The following is a 26,919-nucleotide window of genomic DNA, read 5'->3' on the forward strand; positions in this document are numbered from 1 at the left end:
TCTCATATGTAGAAGGTTTCAGCATTAATCACCACGCTTGTTCAATGTGGCTTGGCGATTTCAAACATGTCCAAGTTTCCTCACGATGTTTTCCTTCACCGATAGTGTGTGGTACTATATGATCTTAGAAAGTACATATCAACTTGGAAAATGTTACATTGGTATACTTACCGTTGGTAGTTTTCGAAACCATGTATGAGAAACGGGCTCTTTAAACCTCCGACGCACCTCGACGTTTCTTATACTCTACGATAAAACATACTTTAAGACAGATAATCTTGCTTCAATATACTTCATTCTTTCTTAAAGTTAGTAAGTACTATAGGAGCACTAAGTATGTATAAAAACATTTTGCCAAAATGTAAGACGCGAAATAAAAATGGCGCTCGATTTTTCTCAAAGCTTTCACATGATTGCGTGCGTAAAAGAATACTTTCGTTGGAAACTCAAATAATTTTGATCGTTCGCGCCTTTTGTGTTCAGGAGAGCATAATATTAACATCACATTAATTCTAAGTAATCTTTACTTTGATATTAAAGTTAAGAAATTGATTCTGTAAAGCAATTTTGGAATGGAGGTGTTAAATGCAATGTTTTAATCTATTTATTATGTTAAGATGAACTTTTATTAGTTTTTGGAGAATTAAATAGGACTAATAATTATGTTTAAGTTAAGAATGCCGAATAAGAGATCTTGGGTTCGATGACAGGCTAACTGTCCCAATGGCTATATGTCCCATAAACATCCCAATAATCTAAGTCTACATCATATCATCACGCCTTTTACATTTCGAAGGGGTGAAGACACCCACTTTTCACCAGTTCTATGAGTTCCATGAGTATAAAATAAATTACTACAGGAGTAACCATAATAATAATTTTCCAACTTTGTTTTATCCAATGACAATAACATCAAACAGGCAAATTAAATTAAACTATAATTAGCTACAAAGAGAGTACAGTTTCAATTAATATTTGAAGCATGTCGGTGAAGGTCGAGGAGTCATCAGAAGCACTTCCTAAGCGTGTGTACTAGACGTTCGTATTGTTCAGGGTTGAAGCATAAGTGCCAAGTTCTTAAGTTCAGAGCGACCGAGTGACAACGTTCTTGCTACTTAGCCAGCTTGTCGATCAAAGCGTGAGAGCGTAAAAGAAACACTTTCCTTGATCGATACATAGCATAAATGTTACGCTTTTTTAAACTACAGAGGGGTAAGTAGAGGTAGAGAGGTTTGCGTATGAAAGTGTTACGTCAAACACGTTTTACCAGATGTGTTCTGACTATTTTGTAGTTGGGAGTGAATCGGTCATCATCCTATATCTCCTTTACTTGGCCCGAAAAAATCATGGCTTTTTTTTTTATAGGTTAATTGTCAACTAAATTCTATTAGGTAAATGCATTACTATCTTAACGTTATCTCTAATCGAACATTCCGCTAGATTTCCATCGAAGGGACGTGACGAGATAACAGACTGGCCACATCTCACGCGCAGATAAAAGATACAAAGATAATTGGTCTCTGATTACGACACATCGACCAAATAGATATAATTAATCGTATATAAGAAGAAATAAAAGAATACCGTACAGATTTACAAGATGACTGTTGGCAAACTATACGGCACGTTTGTCCTGCTGTTATACCTACAGGTAAATGTTTTTCTTTTTGAATTTATTTGAGTTGTTTACTATTATTTGGTGTTTAACAATATTATTATTTGTATTTCCAGGAAAACTACGCGCAACAAGGCTTGAATAACAATCAAAATGTTGGTGTTAATAGTGGTCTCGGATTCCAACAACAGCCGCCGCAGCGGACGAACGCATTAAATAACGCCAACCAGATACCGACCGGAGGATTAAACATAAACGTGCTACAAGGTAATTTGCAACAAGCCAACGGTGGGAATATACAGCAGCAGCTGAGTCTCCCAGCCAATTTGCAGCCGCAAGCGGGATCCGGGTCACTTGCTAACGTACAGTTTAACAAACAAGGACTGGCTCAGTTACCTCCAGGACTTGCTTTCAATCCAACTCGATCACAGGCTAACTGCCCGCAGATCAATAACGTTTGCAACCAAAATACTCCACCGCCGCAACAACCAAACAATGTAAACACTCCTTTCCCTAATTCTCTCGCCGAATTAGCCGCACTTAAGGGCCCTTCTCTATTATCCCTTTTTGCATCTCAAATTAATGGCCAGCCTCAACAAAACCAACAAATGGCAAACTTTAGTCCTGTTCAGAATCAGTTGACGGACATACAGAAACAGATATTGGCTCGTGCTATTCAGGGGCCAAGTCCTTGTAATATGGCTCAACAACGACCTGTGGTGGAAAATAGACCAACTGTCACCGTACAAGGACTGCCGGTGACGCAGCAGCCTCAAGCTATTGTGACTCCAGTTGGCCAGCTACCTTACACAGCAGTGCAGGCCCAGCTGCTGCCAGCATACATCCAGAATCAGCCAGTACCAGTGACAGTAGTGGAAGAACCTTCAGCGTTATCCTTCATCTTATCCGATACGCAACCAGACGCTCAATACTTCTACCCTCCTTACCAAGTACAGAAGAGGGAGTCGAAATCTAACCTCAAATCTTTGATACCGTTGATAATAGATCTGTTGAAAGAGAAGAATGCGTGTGGCTGCCGGAATTGTGGGTGTCCCAACAATGGGATTGGGAACAGTATAGCAGAGCCAACAATCTTTGGTGGTTACTCCAATGTAGGGGATAATAAAGCAGCAGAAAATAAGAAAAGAGATGATGAAGATGAAGAAGGTAAAAAAGAGAGTAAAGGAAAGAAGAGTTTGAAGAAGAATGTCATAAATGACGAGAGTGAAGAGGGTTCAGAGGAAAATGACTCCGACTATGAGGACGATAGCACTGGTGATTAAAATTTTGTGAACAAACAAAACTCAGAACTTTATTAAGATGTAGTTTTAAAATAAGACTTTTGTATGTGATAATATGTAAATTAAATACAAACAAATGATAATAATTTATTATAGTATAGGAGACATTATTGAAATGAGAATTCGAATTTTTTATGAGTTTATTTGTAAATATTTGATAATGATTTGTAAATGAAATAAAACAAAATCGTTTCAAATTACGTGTGTATTTTATTTTTGCCTTGCTAATAGATACTTGAGAAATATAATAGAAAATTACGCTGCGTATTTTTTTCAAGAGGTGTGTAGAGGTGAATATCTAATGTAGCACCCACTGATCAGGTTGACGTCCCGTATAAAAGGGATCGAACCTATAAGTACACTAGACTCAATATAAACATTTCAGTGCTATTATTGAAAATTCAAATCTACAATAATAACACGTCTTTTAGAGGTGCGCATCGTACACAATCAAGTTGACGTTTCAAAAGTGCTTAATTTAAGATTAATTGAAATAAATGCTTTGACTTTGACTTTGAAGACACCCACTTTTTTATGGTATGAATCAACAGTAGGTAAACACTACCCTTTCCCATTAGTTACTAAATAATTTCCAGTTGGTCATTCCACCATATTATAAGCACCAAAGTTAACCATTCTGTAAGTACACCAATGTGCAAAATTGAAGTCTGCACACACATGTGTGACAACCATTGCCCATAAGCTAGGAAATATGAATCGTAACAGCTAAGCGATGTGGTCTTGAACAATGTTTGTCGACATTAATTAGAAGAAATTGATTACCATACTATGTATTTGAGTTATCGGGAGCTGCGGACTACCTAGCGGGTTTACCGGGGCTCCGGCTAGAAAAGCAGGAGTAGGAACGAGGTGGTTTTTAGTCAGTAAGAGTCTGACACTCCTCTCACCTCGCCCAAGGCGGGAGAAGTCATTGGATGATTTTCCCGCCTTAAAAAAAATACTATTTGAGTTCTAGTATTAGTTTTACGACTCTTCTTGCATACATAATTTTGTATTTGATTTGATAATGTACATACTTTCACTCCCACTCTCTCATTGGTCTAACTAAATTTCAATTTTTGCAAATGGAACCGTGCGATCATATTCTAGATTCGATTGAGCTGATTGGATTGATTGAGCTGGTACCATTTAAAAACGTATGTTTCCTATAATATTAGGTTACTTAATTTGGTTGCCTGTCGAGCGAGTGTTGTTGGATTTGATTCCCAGATCGAGCAAAAGCTGTAGACTTGTTCTATGCTGTTTAGAACAACATCCTTCTTCAACATCGTTCTATGTTGTTCATAATAAGTAGTGAAAAACATCCCTTGCATGTTTATCCCTCTGGTGAATGAAAGACGTGACGTCATCTGAATTCAACTGCAATTAAATTAATAAGCTAATATCAACTTCACTGACGCATACACTTCAATAGAAGTGAACATGTCAATTATAATAATAGAACTAATCGAATAACCAAAGATTAATTTTAATTAACTCAGAAATGACTCACGATGATTAGAGCCTCATCACACCTGTCTATCTCAAACTTCACATTCCTATGTAACAAAGACATTATTGAGACAAAGAAGTATTCGACCAAATAGTTTGGTATAAAACCTGAGGGATCGAGTTTGACAATTATAGTAACTACAATGGTGTCTGCTAGCTTCATCTTACTTCTGTCAGCGGTCGTCGGATTGAATGTGAGTTTTTTAAATTGATTTTTCTATTTCAAGGGTCTTGAGTTAAGCTGGGATTAGGTTGGGCGGGGTTCTTTTTAATAGAGAATCGAAATTGTATATATTCCTTGACCTTTTTCTCAAGGGTATTTTATCATTATGACACTTTTTTTCTCATACTAGATGAAAGCACTTGGTTTTCAATTAATTATTTTTGAAAATCGTACTTTAATAAATGTTTTCTTAACAACATTTTAATTTAGCGTAGCGTTTTAATCTGCAGATTAGGTCTATCAACTTCTAACATCATTAATAACTATTATTTACCAATTTTCAAGTTCTACAATGCTCTTGATATATAAAAGGTGAACTTTAAAAGAGTATATACGCGATTAATTACTTTGTTAATGATTCTGACATCAGCGGGCACTGAGGACGCCCATTGTGCAATAGTTACTTTATTTATATACGTTTATATATCTTCGCAAGGATTCTACGTACAACTGTCAAGGCAAATGATGACTGTGAAATATTAATTGTGCCTTCATGATGTCATTTTCATTCATTGTACGCAAAAAACTAGTTTTATTTAATTCGTAGGACCTTTTTGACTTTCATTTAAACGGTTGATGAACTTGATTCAATTAAATAAATTCGATGTAATACATTAAAGATGTACGATTCAAACTTTTATGAAAAAAAAATTTAAAGAATGAGAACCTTTTTAGAGTATTTGTGGGATCCATTGTTATTCTAGGCATGTATTGTAGCTTTGTTCAATAGATTTTATCCGATGCTAATACTAGTCGATTTATTTACTCCAGATTCGTATTGGTGGTTTAGTCAGTTGTAAAATTGGGTTCAAGACAAATGGAAGGCCTCATTCAGCCTCAATGCAAAATCGGAAAACTATATTTTTGCGTAAGTTTTATCTAACCAGTTTCGAGATCAACCAGTACGTTTTATTGTGCACTCATTTAGTGGGAGAAGCGCTTCCGAAATAATAGGATTTTGGAACTGTTTCTTACATGGTCGGCTACTCACTTGCAATGCCTTTAATTTTGAGGGTGTCCTTAGGACTGCCTATTTACAATTGACTAAACGAATCTAGAGTAAATAAATTTACCAGTATTAGCATCGGATAAAATCTATGACGGTCACCACTGGGTGACCGCTTACCATCGACCGAGGAAAAACAATGCTTCGGGTTTACTTTAGGTCGCTTTGCTACTCATCGTTTTTTGTAGAACACGGTCATGTTTCCGATCAGGTCATTCGCAACTTAACACTATAAGGCTTTGAGCATGTCGTAACAAGAATCATCTAATGATGTTAGTCGAAATCGGCTTAGCTCGATCGGCTTAGAGCGCAGTGACCGATGGATGACATCCTTTACTCGTCTGACCCCAACTGTCATTGTTTTTCGAGGCAGACGAGGCGTAACTACCTCATAGTATCGTCACGTTCGCCACGCATGGGATCAGTTCAATTCTAAGCCTCTGTCTCGTTTTGGTAACTTGAGTACTGAATTCGGTTAATGAGAACCGTTATTCCTGTGGTTTAAGGACCTTTGAAAATGATTTTGGGAGTATGTGACTGTGTATAAAGTATTCAAATTGTATAATTGTATGAGAGGCTGTAGTTATTTGCTCTGATTGTTTTCAAAGGGTTTGTTTAAACAATCATTGTTATAAACAAAAGGGAATTTAAGTGTTTATTTAGAATTTAAAACATTTTAGGTTCTATGTTCGTAAACCTGAGAAATCCGACTAAAGCACCCAAAAATACCTTCCACTTATTCAAAAGTTGCTTTTAAAATACTGAAAAAATAACTCTTTTCAGGTGGTAACAGCGAATCCCTACGGTTACCGAGGCTACAATAATGCACCCGTACCTTATGGCTCCCCACCATTTGTACCACCACAGGGCTACGGGCCCCCCATCCCCATCGTGATTGATGATGATGACAGCTCCCTGGAGAAGATCCTACCACTGCTGCTCATTATGCTGACTCGGTGCTGAGTTACCATATACAAAACTCAGATCTAAGTGTGTGTTTAAAGGTGTAAATATATGGCCTTTATTTTTTGTGTGTGTTGTGATTTTGATCTGATGTTTAATTCTTTCTTTTTGTAAATAAAGCTTATTCAAATTTGGAATTGTTGTTTTGTTTTTGTGATCCCCAAAATTTATGTAGATTTATGATCATATTAATATGTAGAGGTTTAATTGAGAAGAGTGAATATAAAATGAAATGTATATTGAAAAAAATGTTAAAGCTTGAAGTTTCTCGTCGAATTTTGACCGACAATGGCATACATAATTCCTTGTAGGTAGGAAAGCCTGCAATGCAGAGAATGTTGCAGATGATTACCATCTCCGTTACAGAGGTTTATTTTGTTTGCAAGGAAAGTTATACACAAGCAATTATTATCTCCTATCTCTTCTAGTAAAAGACAAAATATGACTTTTGACGCATTTTGTTTGGTGTTAGGGTAGATGACTAATTTTAATTTTAATGTTCGTCTGGTAGATTATTTTAAAATGACAGACATATATTTTCTTACAGAAATACTTTAGTACTTTGACGATACATTGATTTGAAATATCCCGTGAAGTCAATTTTACTTTAATTCGTTGTATGTAAGTATTATTTTCTTATACGATAAAATAACAAAATACGTGGCTCATATTTCTCATTGCCTAACTGACGGGCTAAATACATTTTTAATTTTCATACCCCGTTATTCATCACAACATTTTATCCCTTAGGTATAGTAAAGTTAATAAAGGTACTTTAAATTCGTTGATAATATGCATTTACAAGAACTATTTTATCTCATCATTTAATCACGATTTATACTCCCATCTTCGAATCACTGGAAATCTACAAATAGACGAAGTAATATCAATAATTTATTTACTTACATAACTGTACGTGACAATGTAATCAGATGTTAAGTAATTTTGGAGGGTTTGTGATAAGCTAATAGTTGTTCGACGAATATTACTAATATCAGTGATATAGTTCAGATGGTGGTATAAAAGACCTGGTGATTACTGTCGCTAAATATACAACTATCACGATGAGTTCTATCGCGTGGCTCGCTTGCTTCATTGCTCTTTCCAACGTAAGTTTTTAAACGTTTTATTTCTTAGCAGAAACTTTGAACTAACATAAGAATAGATTTAACATGTTACTTAACCATTTTCTTTTGCTAATTGTTTATTATAATAGTTAAATTGGTATGCAATCAGTTTTATTTTCCAAGTTAAAGCTCTGTGGTGATACATGAAAAGTGATAGATGACGCACATAGACGATCGACGAAGAAATCAACGGATGTCATCATAAAATCCTACATCGCACATTGGAACTTTACATGCCAATAAACATGTATGGAAAATAACATGCAGAAAGCCCTCCAGACACGATCACCGCGTCTGGTCTGAGGATCATCCTTTTCTTAGGGAACTTTACTCACAGTTCTCTAGAGCCCATTATGTTTACGAATGTCTGCATTTCTTTACGCATAATAACAAATTGTGTTGACTTACAGGTCGTCCTGATCCAGGCCCAGTTTGGTGGCTCCCAAGGCTACCCTGGCTATGGTGCCCCCCCTCCTTACCCCATCATAGTAAAGTCAAACAACGATGACGACGGTATGAAGCACATACTGCCGATTCTTCTTCTCTTGCTATGTGACAATGGTGGTTTTGGCGGCGGATGTGGTGGTTGCGGCGGATTTGGAGGCGGTTGCGGTGGCGGATGTGGTGGCGGATGCGGCAACGGCGGAGGACAAAACATTCCTATCCCCTACCCCATCCCTATTCCCATCAATAGCCCCATAATCACTAATAACTAATTTCACAGAATGTATTTTCTTGTTTTTTTGTCAATACTTTTTACGTTACACAATATTCACACTCGATATCACAAATCCGTTAAACTGTCGCGGTAAATTCTGTTGTATTCTTCCATTACCCTTTTCTTTTTATTTACATGTTCCATTTTGTTCGAATATATATTTTGTGAAATATATTTTACGTAAATATGTTGATGTTTTGTATTGCTCCCTTTAAGTAGATTGGTTACTAAAAATAGTTGGTAAATTGGGTAACTACAGGTTACCGCGAAATAGTATTTCTAATTAATAAAAATACTGGGTATCTTTTATAAAACGTGTCAAAGTTAATAAGGGTTATTACATCATACCTTTAGTAAACAGTTCAGGTTTAGAAACACATAGTATATATAGACCACGCGACGTGTCATTGTTCACACGTTGACTTCCAAAATGGGTCTAAGGAACCTTGTGGTTTTCGCTGCATTCTTATTGTGTTTGGGGGTAAGTTCAATTTAATTTCATCTATAGCTATAGTTTTTATACATAATATATAAAAAATATACCAAATCTTAGTGGACGTATTTCTCAGTAAATTCGGTATTTTTTATTAAAACTCGTTTATTTTTCGCCAGCTATGCAGGGTGCACGGTCAAGCAGCCCGCGTTGAGTACCTCAACCCACCAAATCCATCAACAGTAACTACAACCATTCAGGCAGTGCCTGGATCCCCATACTACGTCCAAGAGTCCATCACTCCTAGCTACAACCCTGGCTACCCCACCTACGCGCCCACCATTGCCCCCAGCTTCCCTGGCCCTATGGCTCCCATCATCATTGACGATGACGATGATGACAACTGGCATCACATTCTCTATTACCTCATCTTCGCAATGAGAAACAGGAGAGGCGGTTGTGGCTGCGGAGGTGCATGCAACGGAGGATGCAATAGCGGTTATAGCGGCGGATGTGGTGGCAATTGCAACGGCGGATGTGGCGGAGGATGCAACAATGGTTATGGTGGTATCGGATTCAATAATGGATGCGGATGCAGAAACAGTTGCGGTGGAAACTGTGGAGTATACGATATTGGATTCAATGGGAATAGTGGATGCGGATGTTCTTCTTCTTATATTCCATACCCAATTCCTTACCCCTTAGCCAGTCCCTTCCCATACGGATTCCCAAGCTTTGGAGGATTCTCTGAGAACCCTTTCCCCAGCTCTGATGAACCTTCCCCCAACCAACCAAGTCAGAATCCCAACGAAATTACCGTTCTGTTTAAGACTGAATGTAATTGTAAATGAATGCAATGAACAACGGATCATAAATATTGTGATTGGTAAATAAATTGGTATTTAAATACTTAATTCGTTTGTGTTTATAGCCCCACTGAATATCGGATGGTCGAATACCCCCTTAACCAAACAGAAATAAAATGTATCTACTACAGATTTCACACATAAATTGAAACATACCCTTATGATATTCAAAAATTAATTTCGAATGACTGAAAAATTTAAGAATGGCCATCAACCTTCACCAACGTCCTTGATTTTCTCATAATCATTATTCGGTGTTCTAATTATGTTGAAATATGTTATGACCTATTTGTGTATTGGTGTCTCGAGGAGGTAATATAAACATGACTTTTACGAGTGTATCGCCATATGGAACAGTGAGGACGACGAGATGACTCGATTACAGAGAATAACATTCTACATATTGCTACTTGTACTACAGGTCAGTGTTCAATTTCATATTACAGAAATCTATACTTATATAATATTATAAAGCGGAAGAGTTTGTTTGTTTGTTTGAACGCGCTAATCTCCGGAACTACTGGCCCGATTTGAATATTTCTTTTTTTATTGGGTAGTGCATTTATCGAGGAAGGCTATAGGCTATTAAACATCACGCTATGACCAATAGGAGCCAAGCAGAGCGGTGAAACCGCGCGGAAGTAGCTAGTAATATATAAATATGGTAAAATATTCAAATATTAACTATATACATGAATTTACAAAAGATCCTAATGACTAGTCTTCACTGAACATCTTTTTATCGATCTCTTTCTAAAGACCAGGAAGAGTGATTTTTTCCTGTTCTTTATACATGTTTACCTCATTATTCAAAGCTGTCATCTGCAATATTGCAAGAGAATTATCCTCAATATTTCCTCTTAAGGCAATACGCCTTGATATTCTTAATTACACACAGTTAATAACTACTTAATTAAAATTACAGAACACGTATAGTAGAGTTTTCTTATACAAATAATAAAGAGAATATTTTTTACTAAGGAAAGTGTAAGATGGTAAATGCTACTGGGAACAATTCTTATTTTCTTCGCAAATGAAATAATGAAACTAACGTGATAAAAAGTAATGTTTATGTTACGTTCGTGCCTTCTAGCCTTCTCCCGGAGGTTTTCTTTGAAAACAGCCTTTATTTCAAGTAATTTTCATTGGAACCGTGTTTACTATTATTGCTATATATTGTAACAATTATTGTACAAATTGTTAACAGGCGCTCGATCATTCGATCTATCGTTAACAATTAATTATTAATGTTTAATTAATCTTTGGTATTGTTTCAGCTGAACTTATTTACATGTAAACCATGTATTCGAAATGTATATAACCCATTCTCCCCTCCCTGCGGCAACCGAGACTGCAGACTATGTAGCAAACTGAACGGCCCATACTGCAACCCATACTGCAACTGCAACAATTTTAACCCTTACGAAGAACCATGTGGTTACGTTAACTGCAACCAATATGACAGAGGCTCAAACTACTTCCAATGCTCTTATGACCCGACCAGTAACTTCGATTATGGCAACCCAGGATGCTTCTGTGAATCCTACAACCCATATATAAATCCAGCTGGTTACGGATACGATACCTTTTCTCAACCAGGTTTCAGCGGTTACAACCAGCCATACTGGCAACCAGCGCCAATGAACCAACAACTACCAAGCAACCAGCCGCCAATCATCATAATAAATGATGATGAAGAGAATGATGACCGTTGTCTGACTGACGATATTATGGGTCTATTACTGACTTCGCTATTTAATAATAACAATAATGCATTCCCTCCCCCTCCTCCCAATCCTAGTGGTTGCGGATGTTGCAATTGTAACAATAATAATAATTGCAATTGTGGCAACGGGTGTAATAATAGCAATGATAATAATAATTGCAACAGTGGCAATAAATGCAGTACTACAGTGCAGATTACTATTGTCTTGCCTAAAAGTGATAATGCAACGAAACCTAGTATTACTATATCGTAACGTAAACGAAATTGTTTCGAAAATTTTCATTATTTTAATTTAGTTGAGTATCTATTATGTAAAAAATAAATGATAAGTTTGTTGTAAATTGTATTTTAATAAATATAAAACATTTTTTTATTAAAAAGTGTCTTGATTATTATTTACTTTTCATTTATGAATGTTAAATAAATGAATTTTCAAATGACAATTTATTATTATTAATTACTATTATAGATTTTTACTGTGGGAAATTTTGTAGGTATTAATTATAGTAATTATAATAAACTTTACATATAGACCTTTGAAAAGAGAACAGGCTTAAGTTAGTTTTGGAATGGAATATTTTTAACATCAAATTCAAAATAACAGCTTGAAATAAATTGAAAACAGCACAGCTTCGCTAGATCATTGACACAGTAATTCAAAATAGAAGTTTAAATACGCTCACTTTATTTCTGTAGGCGCTACACAAATGTGTTACATATCTTCAACAACTGTTAGAATTTTGTATTTCCCGAAGGAAAAGACAAAATGTTATCTTCTTTTTTATTTAGACTTTAATGTAACAATTAGATCTACTGTTTTAGATTTACCAATTGGTAAACTGTCGTAGGGGCATAGAGGTTTAAGACGCCTTCTCATGCATGAGAGTGAGAGTGACTATTCGAAAACTACCAACAGCAAGTATCAATGTGACTGTTTCCGAGTTATATGTACTTTCTAAGATTATTTAGACACCACTGACTAACTAACGGTGAAGGAAGACATCGTGAGGAACTTTGGGCACACAATTTCTAATTATAAGTTTGAAATAGCCAACCCGCATTGAGCAAGCATGGTGAATTAATCACCACGCTCAAACCTTATCCATGTGAGAAGAGGCTTTGGTCGGCAAGGGCCACTTATAAGCTGATGATGATGATGATGAAGCTGAGGACTTCTAAGATGGAAATAAGTAGAAACTGTATTCAACCTCGGTGCTGTACCCAAAACCACTCGACCAGTAAATCAGTCAGTTACGAGGTAAATTCTCATACCTTTACCTTTACCTATCTATAAATAGACCATGATTATCTAACAACTAATCTTGAAAGCCCACAATCGTATTCTCAGAGTAACATTTACATTGGATTTCACGGTTAGAATAATGTCAAATATATTGAGGTTTCGCACTTCTGTGTAATTCCACTGAAATAGACAGGGTAGGTAAATAATATAAGATTCTATTCTTGTTCTATTGAAGACGGTGTTTCAAAGGCTAAATAAAGATTTCAATTACATTTGAGACTTGTAGATTAGTTTGTTAATCTAAGTGCACAAAAGATATTACAAATAGGAATAAATGACCGGAGCTGTGGATAACCTGGCGGGTTACTGACGCTCTGGCTCGAATTAGGAATAGGAACAGGTGGTGTTTATGGCAGTACATCTGAGTCTAACACCAAATAACAAACCCAGGGCGGGAGCAGTCATTTGATGGGTTTCATCCCTCAAAAATGAAAATAATGGAAATTTGACATTTTATCAAGGACAAGTCTTGGACTGACTAGGACTTTCCGACCTTCCAAAAACTTACCCAGCTCTGAAAGCAAAACAATAAATACCACGGTTTAAAACATGACTACCAATATTGTACAACTTTTCACGTTTAAATTTAAGTCCATATATTTTGAAAGAACTATCTTAAGGAATTCTGTAGTATTTTTTAATTACGAAAGGTCTTAGTTAAAATTGGGAAATAAGTTCTAATCAAGGAGCTACGTGCTCAATATGGCACATATACCTATTTACGAAACTAGGAATTGGGTAACAAATAGCTTGATATAGAACATGAAAATATATAAAAGTAGGTATTATTTTGTTAAGGGATATTCAGTCACCATGGCTTCAGCTAAGTTTGTCGTATTCGCAGCTCTCTTGATCGTTTTGAACGTAAGTTTTATATTTATATTCAATTTAAACAAAAAATAAAACTTGTATTTTTCCATATGACATAACTTTTTTCGCAAGATAAGATATTATTTTGCACCTTATAATAGTTAGATTGTACAGATGATAGACGTGCGTATAAAATAATAATCTAAAAAAATTATAAACTCAAGCCTAGAAGCCTACTTCCAAATACTTCGCCGTAAAACAATCGCGTAACAAATTGACAAAAAATATCTTCCTGGAAAGGGAAATCTTACTCAAAGACATTAACATTTCGCAGAAACCGAATTTTACGTAAAATAATATCATAAAGATTTTTTTGTAAAAGCATAAACTTGCCATTTTAACTTGACTTTATTTATTCGGTGACCTTTTATCTATAAACCTGTTAAAATAGTGGGTGGTATAAAAAATATTTGTAGTGTAAAGAAACCACAACGTTAGCTAAAACTATGTGACCAACTTCCAAACCTTTATTCATAGTCCCGTGGGTTAAAATTAAATTTACTTAGAAATACCGAATTCCTAACCCTGCAAACGTAAATAGAACATCAAAGGCAGCCTACATAACTACTGGACACGTGGCGGTGTGGGTGTCAACAATGTTTCAACGTTAGAATTATAAATCTATGCATTTCTATGAAGAATCTCCATCTTTCTAGGAGATAATATAAGAGAACCTGCCTAACTTACTAAGTCTTAATATCAGGGAAAGTCGATAATACATAGAAAATATACTTTCATTAACAACTAATTACAAAACTACTGACACATTTCAAGAGATCAAACAAAATATGATTAGTGTGAACAGATTTCAACAGTCTACTCGGTTTCTGGCCTATTGTCAACATAGTGTAAACGATAAATCATTCCAATATGATTAACACCGTCTTGTCTCCTCTCACAGATGCACTGGGCTCAGTGCCAGTTCTACCCTGGATACGGCGGCTACTACCCACAAGTGATTGGACGAGACAACGATAATGACCTGGACACCATCCTGCCAATTCTCATCCTCGCCATGTTTGGCAGAAATGGTGGACTTGGTTGCAACGGTGGTGGGTGCGGATGTGGTGGTTGCGGTGGCGGATGTGGCTGCGGATGTGGCCGTTGCTAATTAAATTTTTAAAAATTATTCTATAGAACACACTTGTTTATTTAAAATTTTAAATTGATTTGTCAAAGAATCTCTTCTCAACTTTGTTCTGTTTTCGAAAAACGATGTAATTGAAAAAAATATAAAATCTACATAGTGAATTTCTATATTTGTGTTTTATTTTGAGCCAGGGTTAAATGTTTAACGAGCGGCAATAAAACTGAATAGCGACAACTTGCACTGACAACTGTAATCAACGAATTACGTAATAAAAGTTATTACTACACATATCTGTAGATAGTGTTCTGGTAATATTATGTTCACGATAACACACGTCCTTAAAGTGTGCAAGACGTTGCTTTAATTTTTGCATAATGTGCATTTTCAAAATGCAAACACTATAAAACTCCGAACCAAAATGTTAAATCATCCACTGTTCTATAGAATATTGTGTAGATCTATACGATAGTATAAATATTAATAAAATAAGAAACATCACAATGTTTATAAAATATTTCCTGTTATTTATAACTCTACAAGTAAGTAGTAAGGTACGATAAAGTACTTTGGTGATATTTGCTGTGACAACAATATGATAACATCGTTTTCGTGTCTGTATTTACTATTTACCACTCCTTTGCAGAACGTCTTTTGCTACAAAACAACACAAAATATCAAGCATCTATCATCGAAACCAGACCAAGTAGTTCCAGCAAGATACAAGGTGACCAGCAAGCCAAACTATGAGAACCCAACTCAAGGTTTTCCATCAGAATATTTCCCTGAAGTAGAATACCCAGAAAGTATAGCTGATTCGTCAAAACCTTTTTATATGAGCTCGAGCCCCTTCTCCGATGACGTCAAATCATCGTTCAATTCACTCGTCGCTCAGGGCAACAAGCCTAAGCCTGAGAAAAGTCAAGAAAAATTGTCGCTTTTCTCACAAAAAGCAAAAGAAGTAACCGACACAAAAGGAAATGAAATCAATTCGAATAATACGAGCACAAACGAAACGGTTCAAGATGACACTATATTAGATTTAGAAAATGATACAGTCGAATTGGAGGCTCCATCTTTTGATAATAGTACGGACAACCTGTTCACGAATGGGTCAAAAACGAATCAATCAATTGAAGATATTGAGGAATGGGGTCTTGTTGCTGAATTACTTAAAGACCTGGACGAGTTTGTGAAGAATATAACCATTATAGAAGAAGAATTTCAAGATGGTGACAATACCACAGTCGAACGTGAAACTGACGAATCAGAATTAATAAGTCCAAACAATGAGACTATTGTTGAATTCGATGGAAATTCTTTCCATTCAGAAGGGCATGATCAAATACGGACGCCATTATTTGAAGGTTCGAACGATACAAATGATACTGCGGCAAATATTACTTCATTATTAAATGAGAATACCACAGATAGCAGTACTGTGGAGGATATGCAAAGTGATATTTGAAACATTGGGCCGATTGCCAACGAAACTAATACTTCTTGTACCAGTAGTTAAGATTTTACAGTTTTGTTCTAGTTTCGTGGTGTAGGCTGTTGGACTTGGAACGGAGAAGTTTGTACAATATTATCATATCACAATAAGTCAATTATTATTACTGAAAACGTATTAATAAAGTAAAATAAAATGCATAGTGTTATAACGTCATGACTTTTATTCCACAAAGGGTTAAACAGAAGCTCATTTATAAAGGTTGACATTCACTTTACGCCTCTTTAAAAAGTCTCATATGTAAAAAGATGGATATCTCAATTACCTTCAAATACCTTCTTACAGCTCTAACCATTATAAAATTAAACTTAATTGTGTAAAACAATAACATTTACTCACTCGGAAGCTCTACTAGTTTCATCTGGGTACGCTCCTCATGATGAAGAGTCCCTCTGTTACTCAAAACTAGTGGAGCTTTTCTCAACATATTTATGTAAGTAAATCAATAGTCAATTGAATTTCTTAATATTTTTAGTTAATTAAGTAGGTTTTTTTTTGTATTTAGTTTGGAGACATGCCGCAAAGGTTCAGATTTATTAATTCTTTAACTTACCAAAGACACCAAATTAAAACAGTTTATTTGACAACGAATGTTTGTTTACCTGAAACAAAAAATGTTTATAAGAAATTATGCTTAAAAAAAATAACAACATAACATAGAACCTGTTAGTCCCGAATACTCAAAGGTAACTCATTAAAAGCAATTTAATTTTTCTCCCCAGTTATAGATAACAAATCTATTGCAATAATAATGCTTATTATAATAGAAGATATTTCTATGATTCGAAGAATAACTATTACGGCAACGCACATGTGTAGACAAATCGATGTATTATCAAACTTACTAAACAATCGATTAGAGATTTCGTCAATAGAGCTAATGTTTCGATCACGTATCGATTCCAAAGATAATAAAACTTAATATAAATAGTACTCGCTTATGTTTTGAAATATTCCAATGAGATGGGACTGTGGGGGAAGGCGGCCAAAGCTTTAGTGATTATTGTGATAATACAAGTAAGTACCATTTTCATAATTTTCTTAAATTGGTGTAATTTTTTTTCTAATTTGTGCTCATATTTAAAACATCCAAAATGTTTTCGTTTCAATTTTACAAGCTTTTTCTGCTATATTATGTGTTAAATATTGAGTAGATAAAGATATTTTGTATAAGAGAAAATATTTCTATTAATGCTAAAAAAAAACAATCCGTAACTTTTATCTGTTCGAAAACAATAATGATTTCGCAAAATGTTAACGTGAATATTCACGTAAAACTTGTCGCTTACGACTTTAGGAACTACTCGTAGACATAAATAACGATCTTTTGAAGAATTCGCGCATAGACTCGGTAACTTTGTAGCTGACAGAAACTTCGTCCATTACAGATAGCGTGCAGACATTGCATGCCAAGAACGCCAAGGAAATCTGCCCTACTAAACAACTTGAACCCCGCGAAAAACAATCCCTTATCAACACCATTTCCACCAACGCGATCTGACAAGACATCAAAACAAACATTCGGAAAAACAAACCAAAATGCTAGAATCAGCAAGAATCCATTCCCAAACGAATCTATTTTTAAGAAGAAGCATAATTTCCCCGAAAATGATTTCCCATTGGACACCACTCCAAGAGATCCGTTTCAGTTAAAAACAAACCTTAATAACTATCAGGCAAACAGAGCAAAGGCAAACAATTTACGAAATACACAAAGTTCAATTATCAATGAAATGAAAAAGGAGAGGAAGATGAAACGCAAACTTCAAAGTAATGCTCAATTAAACAATGACATTAACCAGCCGACAAAAGAAATGAATCCGACCACTTTTACATCGGGATCCGTAAACACTTTACTCGATCCACAATCGTTCCCTGATATCCAGTATCCTCTGAACACAATGGAAACGTGGGAACCTATGTACTGGAATAGCTTTTCGCTTGCCCCACCGACGCCATTCGATGGATTAGAAACCCCAAGATCTAAAACCACAATCAATGAAAACATTAAATATCCTTCGGCAAGAATGACAAAAACCAAAGCAAGACAATTTTTAAAGTCTTACGATAAAATAAAAGAAGAAAATAAACGTACTTCTACAGATAATTCGAAACGTAGTAACGCAGGGCAGAGCGGACTCAACTTTAAAAAGACAGCCACTAGCGAAAAAGCTTCTGATGACTTCATCACTGCTAGTTTACTAGAAAAAGAAAATCCTAAAAAATCATCAGGTACTAATATAACGGAAGAATCATCTAAAGGAGAAACACCTAATCCAGATACACAAGATATTTGCCCAATCTCAGATACTCCTATTAATATAGGATTTACTAAAAGTAATCTTTCAGAATTAGCAACTAAAACTAGCACAAATACATTGAAATATTCCAAATTGAGTCTACTGACTGAAGCACTAGCCGCCATCGAAGATATACTAAACAGTGATGAAACGAATACGTCAGTATCAGCTGAAAATATTTGCGCAATTCCTGAAGAACATATAAATACTACCTGTTATCCTATAATGAATGAAACTACTAGTACAAGTCGTATAGATTATATTGAAGTTATTGAAGACACTGGAAATAATTTACAATCGTCGACAAATTCTTCAGACGAAGCTACTGCATGTGAAGAATTATTGGAAGCAGAAATTGATGATATTCCAATACGCGTAGTACAGAGCAACATTTCATCTCTTTTAGAAGAAACCAATGTCGAAAACTTTACGATTGTAGAAAGTATGTTGAATGTCGAAACGCCAACTACTGGTACACCTATAGAAGTGGCTTTCGTAGATAAACTCAATCAAACAAATCAAGCGGCTCCAGGTCCCACGTCAATAATCATAATTCCTATCAACAACAACGCAGTCGGTCCACCTCAGTCACATATGATTGACACTACGGGGAATGCACCCATCATAGTCTATATACCGTCCACGCAATCAAATGACGTCCCATCTCAAACAATGTTTGGCCAACAAAATATATCCCAAGTGTCATCCAACAAAACTGTGCCAAATAACGAACTTAATAATGATCTTTCTAATACGGCGCCACTTCTCAATGATAATCCTGCGTCCACTGCACTCGTTAGTGAATTACTAGATGATATTTCAAACAGTGAGTCATCGCTGCCAATGTGCGAGCCGTTGCCAATAAATTCAATGTGTTACAATAATGAGAGCAGTCAGTCATCGATAAAAGAGAAACCATTTCTAAATAATGCAACACACAAATCTATAAATGATATGAAGCTCTTTGTCAATTCTACTAGTAATGAAAAATCATTTGATGATGAATCTACAGACATTCGTGATGATATAAATACTGAGAAGACTTTGCCACAGATGCTGGATTCAGAGCATCCAATCTTTGATTTTCCTGGCAGTGAGGTAACTTCTTTAAGCCATGGTCCTTACAATAATATCGATAATGAATTACCAATACTTCCGCGTGAAATTGATTCTAATCAATTATTCGTCAATACTCCTTTAGAACAACAATTTGTTCCGAAAGATAATGCAACATTAGATGATCATCAATTTAATGCTGAAAATGTTGTACCGGAATCAAGTTTACTTCCTCATGATATGCTAAAGACTATCAATGAAGGTTTTATGCCAGAATCGTCTAGTGGGGATATAGACTTACCAATAGTGGGACCAACAGAGCCTATTCATGTTTCTTTGCTACCAGTGGATGAATCGATACAATCAATACCATTATCTGAAAACCTTGGTGCTTTGGTGAAGCCTGCAGACAAAACAATATTAACACCTGCATCAGAGGCTCATACTACAAGTATACCAATAGAATTATCACTTTCGCCTAGTCCTACAACAAATTTGTTTGACAAAAGAATAATAATTGATGTTAAATTAGTACCTATTGAAGACACTGGCGATGATCATCATAGCATGAAAACAGTTCAAGATTCATTACCACTTCTTCCAGACGTTCTCAGTTCGCAATCGAAAACCGATAAGCTATCTGAAAGACAAGACCATATTGATTCGATAGTTTACAATGAACCTTCAATGACTAGAAATAATTTTCAAGAACAAAGATACGAGATGCTCCATTCAACTCCATATTTAGAGGCTAATTATAATCTAGCATCGTCTTATGAAGTGGATGAATCCAAACCCCATCTGGTGAATAACTTGGTTGCACCAATTCCTAATACAGACCCGTCACATGGAAATATCGAACAAACTACAAAGGACTTGAAAGATTTGCCTTTAAGAATGGGAATATTGCTTCCAGATTTCTCAGAATTGATGGAGGATGAACCAATCTCATATAATATGCCAAAAATTGAGTATTCTGAAGAAAACACAAATGCAGATATTTCTAATGGTTCGCCAATAAAAATGTTGGATCACCTGTCTCTGGGCTGTCCAATAAATGAATTTGATAGAACCTTATTGCCTGCAGAAGTTATGAAGGCTGATGATGTGTCTAACGATAGACCAGAAGTAATAATTCATCCAGCAGTGGTATCAGAAGACAAGTTGATATTAGAGGCAATCAAACCTATCAAAACTGATATTAAAATCGATGAAGTAACTAATAAATCAGTAACACCAGTTGTTGAATCCGTACCTGTTAAGGATGAAATTGATTCCATGTATGGAAAATTAAATGATAATAAATCGCTATCACCACCAAGAACGGAGAATTCTCTAGCTGAAGCTGAACCATCTTTAGTAGATCATTCACCAATCGATGTTAATTCTGACATACTAGTAAATCTTCCATTGCCAACCGATATATCATCTTTGACTTCAAAGTTACTGGTTACTAAGGCTCTCCTGGACAATGTACTGGCTGATATCAATAATACGTATAACACAGGAATTTTATCACCATCAACAGAAGCAATTCCTATATCTATTCCATTAGCTAATACGAATACGGCTGTGGACATCCCATCATATGGACCCCCATTAAACCGGAATCAATTTAATGAGTGTAAGGCAAATCAGATAAGAAATTCTTTACTATCCTCCGAAGAGGTCTTCCCGAATACAGTAAATAATAGTAAAAAGGTTTCCTTAAATACTTTACCTATGACAAATCTTGACGAATGTAACAGTACTGATATTACTGCAAATAGCTTAGGAAACTTTACATTGTCTGAAGATATGTGTCCACTTATACCAACATTAGAATTTCCTCCATCAAGAGAACAAGTCAATATCGAAACTATTCAAACAGAACCACCTCACAATGTCAAACAATCTGTCGATGAAATAGACAATGCTTCATTTCCAAAAATATGTAGTGACTTATCTTCAGAGACAGCAGTTCCAGATAGATTGCTCTTAATAAATGGACCTTCGAATCATACAGGAGACAGTATTGATATACCTCACGCAGATGGAAATCTTTGCAACTCACAAGAGCTTGTACATATTAATGACTCTAAGGAATCCAAAGACACTTTACCAATTTTGGATGCTCCTATAGACCAAACTATCATAAAGGAAGATGAAGCAGATAAACCGAATTTACCGAGTCAGTTCAATGATCCAATATCTAAAAGTATTGATGATATTCCTTCCATAACCGTGACAAAAGATCTTTTGGAAAGTGTACTTTTAGATATTTTTACAAAACGTTTATCACTACCATTAACTCAAACAAATGAAGATACGCCTTCAGTATCAGAAAAAACAACTCATCATCTAGAATCCACTGATACTTCTGAAGAAGAAGATTCGATAAATTCAACATTACTTGGACAATTGGATGACACTAAACCAACCCCTTCAGTTTTAGAAAAACCAGTATTAGATACTCCCAATACCGATACAACTAGTGAGAGATTGCTAATGCAAATAGATAAGAGTTCTAGCACAGTTCTAGATGATGATGAAACAGATATATTAAATAGCCTAAAAGAAGAAATTTCAGATGAAGACATTAATAGCCTCGACATCCCTGCAGATCAAACCTTATCCCAAATATTTGATGAAAAAGAAGATATAAGAGACTATTCGACTTCAAAAGATCATACTGACGAATCATCCTTGAGAAAAAACAAGAATATATTAACTATTTCTTCCAGTGATAGTCCTGATTATGATAATGAGCCTCTAAAACAAATTACTCCTTCGTCTTCAGAAATAACAATAACTAAAGAACTTTTAGAAAGTGTTCTGACAGATGTCCTAAGAAAAGAACTCTTATTGCCACGAGCACAAGGTCCTGCAGATATTTCTCCTTTAATGTTGACCACTCCACCTAATGATAAAGAAACATCAATTCCTAATACTGCTATTGACAATTCTCTAAAAGAAAATAATGAAGCAACTGTCAATGCGTGTCTAGTCGATAATCCAGCTGATTTGACTGATACACGTTTCAATATGTCTACAGACCAATCGAGTATTCAAATAGATGACAAAATACAGCATCAAGAAAACAACTTGCCTTTGGTAGACTATATTGATGATGAACAATCAAAGCCAGAAAAAGAAAGTATGCACACTACTAATAACGAAGCAATCCAATTACCAACAACAATCAAAATACCTTTACAGAATGCATTAAAAGACATTACTAGCGAGGGCTTCACATTATCGGTAGTTGAGTCGGCTGCATCACCATCTATAATCGAACCTGACATACCAGATAATATAATTAGTGGCACTCTTTTCGAGCATGTAGATAAGAATTTCCCAAATACGCAAACCGTTGAACCGTTTTGATAGTCCTATAGATCACGAAATCATTGAAATACACGAACATGAATCTACAGGAACTCAAACTAACGATGAAACTTTACCAATAGATGAAATTATTATATCTGTACCTAATGACGATATTTTTTCACCAAAATCACCTTCTGAATTGAGGATTACTAAAGCTCTTCTTGAAAACGTACTGATGGATATATTCACAAAGGGATTATCAGGACTAGTAGAAAAAAGGTTACATACAGTACCTTCTGATGATGATATTACAAACAAGAGTCCAACCCAGGTACTTGAAGTCTCCTCAAATACAGCAGAGACAGACAATTCAAGAGATAATTTAGCCTCTTTAAAAGAAACTGAAATCAATTTACCTGTAGCCCTAAGCGACACGACTTTACCTATAGATAATTCCAATATATCGACATTTGACAAAGAAGAAGAAAATAACAATGGCATGCCTTTGGATAATGGTAATGATGAGCGATCGTCTATAGAAGACACTAAATTAGATTCAAATAAAAATATTTATGAAGACAATATGCCATCAACAGAAAAGGAAAAATATTCAACCTCCAAATTAACTATTACTAAAGCTCTATTAGAAAACTTGCTTACAGACATTTTAACTAAAGGGCTGTCGTTACCCGAAGAGAAACCTAGTCCAATAACATCTCCTACAGCTTTAGACAAAACACTCTACTACACTGAAACACCTATACCTGATATCAATAATGAAACTCCTTTAATAGAAGTAGACGAAATTCCTCTCGATATATCACTGGTTGGACAGATAAATAATGATTCAATTCATACCGAAAATTCCAAAGATACCATACCTACGCCTGGTGACAAAGCCATTTTAGACACATCAAGTATTGATAGCTATACAGATCAAAACACCGAAGTAATTGATAAGGACCAAAATCATAATAATAATTTGGCTTTGAAAGAGTATAAGGATGATTTATCACCTTTAAACGAAGGTATATCAGAGCCTAAAACTGTTCCAGTTGCATCCCGCTCTGTATTAGATAAAACTCTTTATGTAGTAGATAATATCCAACCTAACAGAAAACAGACTGCACCAAAACCTATTGATGAAACATTTAAAATTTCGACTGAAAGTTCAAATCTTTATCGAGAAGAGAATGATAGTATATTAGAACAAGATTCAGAAGAATTAACTCAAGACAATCTTGATTTAGATGCACTTTCAAAAGAATCATATGAGGAAGAAGTACTTGAAAATAATTCAGAAGATTTGAGTAAAGACGTAGAAGAAATGGATTCCTTAGAAAATATTGCAGATGGCCTATCACTGAAGGAAGATATTCATGACGTCATAGAAGAAATTGCAGGTTCCCCAGCACTGAAATCTAAAAGACTTTTATATTCAAAATTGCCTTCAACTAAAGCATTGTTAGAAAAAATACTTTTTGACATTACTAATGGAGCGATTCTCGGCTAAAAATTGCTAACTAAATCCCACTAATTGTTTCTAATTGACGAATCAAGAATGGAAAGCAAATCATTGTAATTATGTAATAATTAATTTATTTTATTTATATAGATTAAAGACTAGATGTAATAATAAAGTAAATTGTATGTTATATTGTGCATTTTTCTTTACCATTTTCACTTTTTATTAAGACCGAAAGTCATTGTGTTTACAACGAAGCAGTATGGCCGTGCAAACAAGATATTAATAGATAGCATCAAAAATGCAACTAATGCAATATGTATTCAGTCTAGTCAGTGCTTACACAGCTAAGTAAACTGGCTTAACCCTACTTTTTAAAGATTACGTGTCTATGTTCGTTGACTTAGAACTTATGAGGTTTCACCTCCATTCATTCAGCTTAGCATACTAATGCATTTTAATGGAGTCATTAGCCACACAGTTGAGCAAATAAGTTCAGTACTTTCTATACTAGACTTTAGATTTTAGAACAAATAACTAGAAACTTACAGGACATTATATTAAGAAGTAGGTCGAAAAAGAAACCTAAATGAAAGTGACAAAGAGTATAATTTTGAGTACGCTACGCTTAATGAAATATTTCCCAACTTAAAACATAGACTGACTAGTCATAAAGTAACGGAGTATATGATTGCCTAAATTGAATCTCGATACAACATACCATATCGGAGATGAATCCGGATCCAAATAGTATGATAGGAAACATGATTGAATGGAGACAGAAAAACTTGATTGTATACAAACTAACCGGTTCCAGTGACAGCACGAGAGTGCAAGCCATCGCAGAGAGAAATGCAGAAGGTAAAGTTGGAAATGCCGTTCAAATAATAATTTATATGTACTGCGGTAAGTCAGTATTCTTAATATTCCGTCAATTTGTAAGAAATATTGGTAGAATTGGAACGCAACCGGAGTAGTTCCAATAATTGCCGCTTCACGGCGCCACTCTCTCTCTCTCTCTCTCTTTTGCTCGTAATGGTGGATCCATACGTTACGTTGAAAACTTCTAGTACAATTTTTCATTAATACAGTAACTTTAAGTACTAATATCAGTGCCTTATTTTTAAAACCTCCTACAGTTCTCTACAATATATTTTACACATTTTTATCTTCTTCTATCAATACAAAGTACTGCGTGTCAATCAAGTACTACAAGCGGAAGACATGCAGCGCCCTCTATGGAAGTTATTTATGCTCACGCGCACGTGACATTGTCTTCGTGCATTGTATCATGGATCTTCTGCAGCGAAGCATATCGTGGCTGTAGGCGACCTTGTGTGATTACATCATATTGACAGGCGCGCTCGGCGGCGCCGGTCGCGGTCCGCCGAGCTGCGCGGGCGCAGGCGCGGCCATACTGCGCACCCGCGCGCCTGCATGACACGCTCGAATGCGCGACTGAGCTGTGATACCATATCGATATGGGATATTTTATGTTTTTTGAAGGTAAAAATATTTTGAGGCTGATGAGTATGAGGAAAAGAAAACTTTTAAATAATATTTTTTTTTTTAGCATTTCGAAAGTTTCTGTATATGGACTATTTTGCAGAAAACTGTTAAAACTTAGATACACACAGTACGATCGCGATGTTTATAAACAAAGCATCGGAAGAGTGCCGACATTATATGAATTTAAATTACATGTCCACTATTTTTACGAAACAAATCCAGTTTATTCTACGCTTGCACTACAGCGAAGTCAGATCGTTCATTTTGATTTTATTTATCATAAATATTAGACTGGAGCTAATCTAACCGGTCTACCTACATTCAGGTGATCGTATTATGTCAATGCGTGGCCTTCGCAGCTTCCCTATTTGCTGATTGATTAGATCTTCAATAAAACTGCGTCGTCACATAAATCACACAATTATGACATTTATGTTTAACAAATCTATTTCGTAAATACATTTAGAGGCCTCTACCACGCAAATTGATGGTTATAAAGACTATTTTCAAGGTTGCAAGTGAAGTGACGGATGGATGTGACTGACAACTGGTCCAAAATGTTGAATGGATGAAGCCATAGTCATGGTTATGGGTATACAAAAGAAATTGGAGCAAGGTTGCCGACACCAGGTGAAATTGTGGAAATTGAATTACAAGTTCTATAGCTTGCACGGAATGAATTCTATTCAGGTAGGTGACATTTTAATCAGAAAGCAATTGTACTAGTGATGATTATCGCACATTCTGGTCGGATTTAAATGTAGGTAGAAGACGTACTATTATGAGCTATTGATGACCTTGTAGACCTTTTATTATGAGATTATGTAGACCTAGTTGTTCTAAGTACAATATCTGATATTTAATTCAGTTCACAACCAGATTTAACCTATGACAGGACTGCGTACAATGTGGAATGTGGATTCGACTATCATTGTGCCGATAGCCATGTCGACCAATGGGTTGATCCCTAAAAGCCTCGACATCCGTCTTAGGAGGCTGGCGTTAAGTGGGTGGATC

The 26,919-nt window shown here is 35.5% G+C and overlaps 5 protein-coding genes across 7 annotated transcripts in view; 4 read left to right on the forward strand and 1 right to left on the reverse strand.

The window, feature by feature from the left end:
- Positions 1 to 26,919, reverse strand: part of LOC118262280 (serine/threonine-protein phosphatase 2A regulatory subunit B'' subunit delta) — a 151,846-nt gene that overhangs the window by 81,285 nt on the left and 43,642 nt on the right. The window lies entirely within an intron of this gene.
- On the forward strand, positions 1,494 to 3,042 carry LOC118262281 (uncharacterized). Its single transcript, XM_035573502.2, has 2 exons — positions 1,494 to 1,651; positions 1,732 to 3,042. The coding sequence occupies exons 1-2, from the start codon at positions 1,601 to 1,603 to the stop codon at positions 2,896 to 2,898; spliced, it is 1,218 nt and encodes a 405-aa protein (XP_035429395.2). The 5' UTR covers positions 1,494 to 1,600; the 3' UTR covers positions 2,899 to 3,042.
- On the forward strand, positions 7,554 to 8,652 carry LOC118262284 (uncharacterized). Its single transcript, XM_035573505.2, has 2 exons — positions 7,554 to 7,729; positions 8,158 to 8,652. Exons 1-2 carry the CDS (start codon positions 7,685 to 7,687, stop codon positions 8,461 to 8,463), a joined length of 351 nt encoding a protein of 116 aa, XP_035429398.2. The 5' UTR covers positions 7,554 to 7,684; the 3' UTR covers positions 8,464 to 8,652.
- LOC118262283 (keratin, type II cytoskeletal 2 epidermal-like) lies at positions 8,854 to 9,807 on the forward strand. The gene is made up of 2 exons (XM_035573504.2): positions 8,854 to 8,946; positions 9,078 to 9,807. The coding sequence occupies exons 1-2, from the start codon at positions 8,896 to 8,898 to the stop codon at positions 9,747 to 9,749; spliced, it is 723 nt and encodes a 240-aa protein (XP_035429397.2). The 5' UTR covers positions 8,854 to 8,895; the 3' UTR covers positions 9,750 to 9,807.
- Positions 13,514 to 14,920, forward strand: LOC118262286 (uncharacterized). Its single transcript, XM_035573506.2, has 2 exons — positions 13,514 to 13,657; positions 14,565 to 14,920. The coding sequence occupies exons 1-2, from the start codon at positions 13,556 to 13,558 to the stop codon at positions 14,772 to 14,774; spliced, it is 312 nt and encodes a 103-aa protein (XP_035429399.2). The 5' UTR covers positions 13,514 to 13,555; the 3' UTR covers positions 14,775 to 14,920.

This window comes from Spodoptera frugiperda, chromosome 12 (assembly GCF_023101765.2).
Source record: "Spodoptera frugiperda isolate SF20-4 chromosome 12, AGI-APGP_CSIRO_Sfru_2.0, whole genome shotgun sequence".
Classification (NCBI taxonomy): domain Eukaryota; kingdom Metazoa; phylum Arthropoda; class Insecta; order Lepidoptera; family Noctuidae; genus Spodoptera; species Spodoptera frugiperda.

Coding starts and splice junctions, on each gene's coding strand:
- LOC118262281 (XM_035573502.2), top strand. CDS start 1,601: ATGACTGTTGGCAAACTATACGGCACGTTTGTCCTGCTGTTATACCTA. Junction 1,652..1,731: donor TCCTGCTGTTATACCTACAG/GTAAATGTTTTT, acceptor TTGTATTTCCAG/GAAAACTACGCGCAACAAGG.
- LOC118262284 (XM_035573505.2), top strand. CDS start 7,685: ATGAGTTCTATCGCGTGGCTCGCTTGCTTCATTGCTCTTTCCAAC. Junction 7,730..8,157: donor GCTTCATTGCTCTTTCCAAC/GTAAGTTTTTAA, acceptor GTTGACTTACAG/GTCGTCCTGATCCAGGCCCA.
- LOC118262283 (XM_035573504.2), top strand. CDS start 8,896: ATGGGTCTAAGGAACCTTGTGGTTTTCGCTGCATTCTTATTGTGTTTG. Junction 8,947..9,077: donor CATTCTTATTGTGTTTGGGG/GTAAGTTCAATT, acceptor ATTTTTCGCCAG/CTATGCAGGGTGCACGGTCA.
- LOC118262286 (XM_035573506.2), top strand. CDS start 13,556: ATGAAAATATATAAAAGTAGGTATTATTTTGTTAAGGGATATTCAGTC. Junction 13,658..14,564: donor CTCTCTTGATCGTTTTGAAC/GTAAGTTTTATA, acceptor CTCCTCTCACAG/ATGCACTGGGCTCAGTGCCA.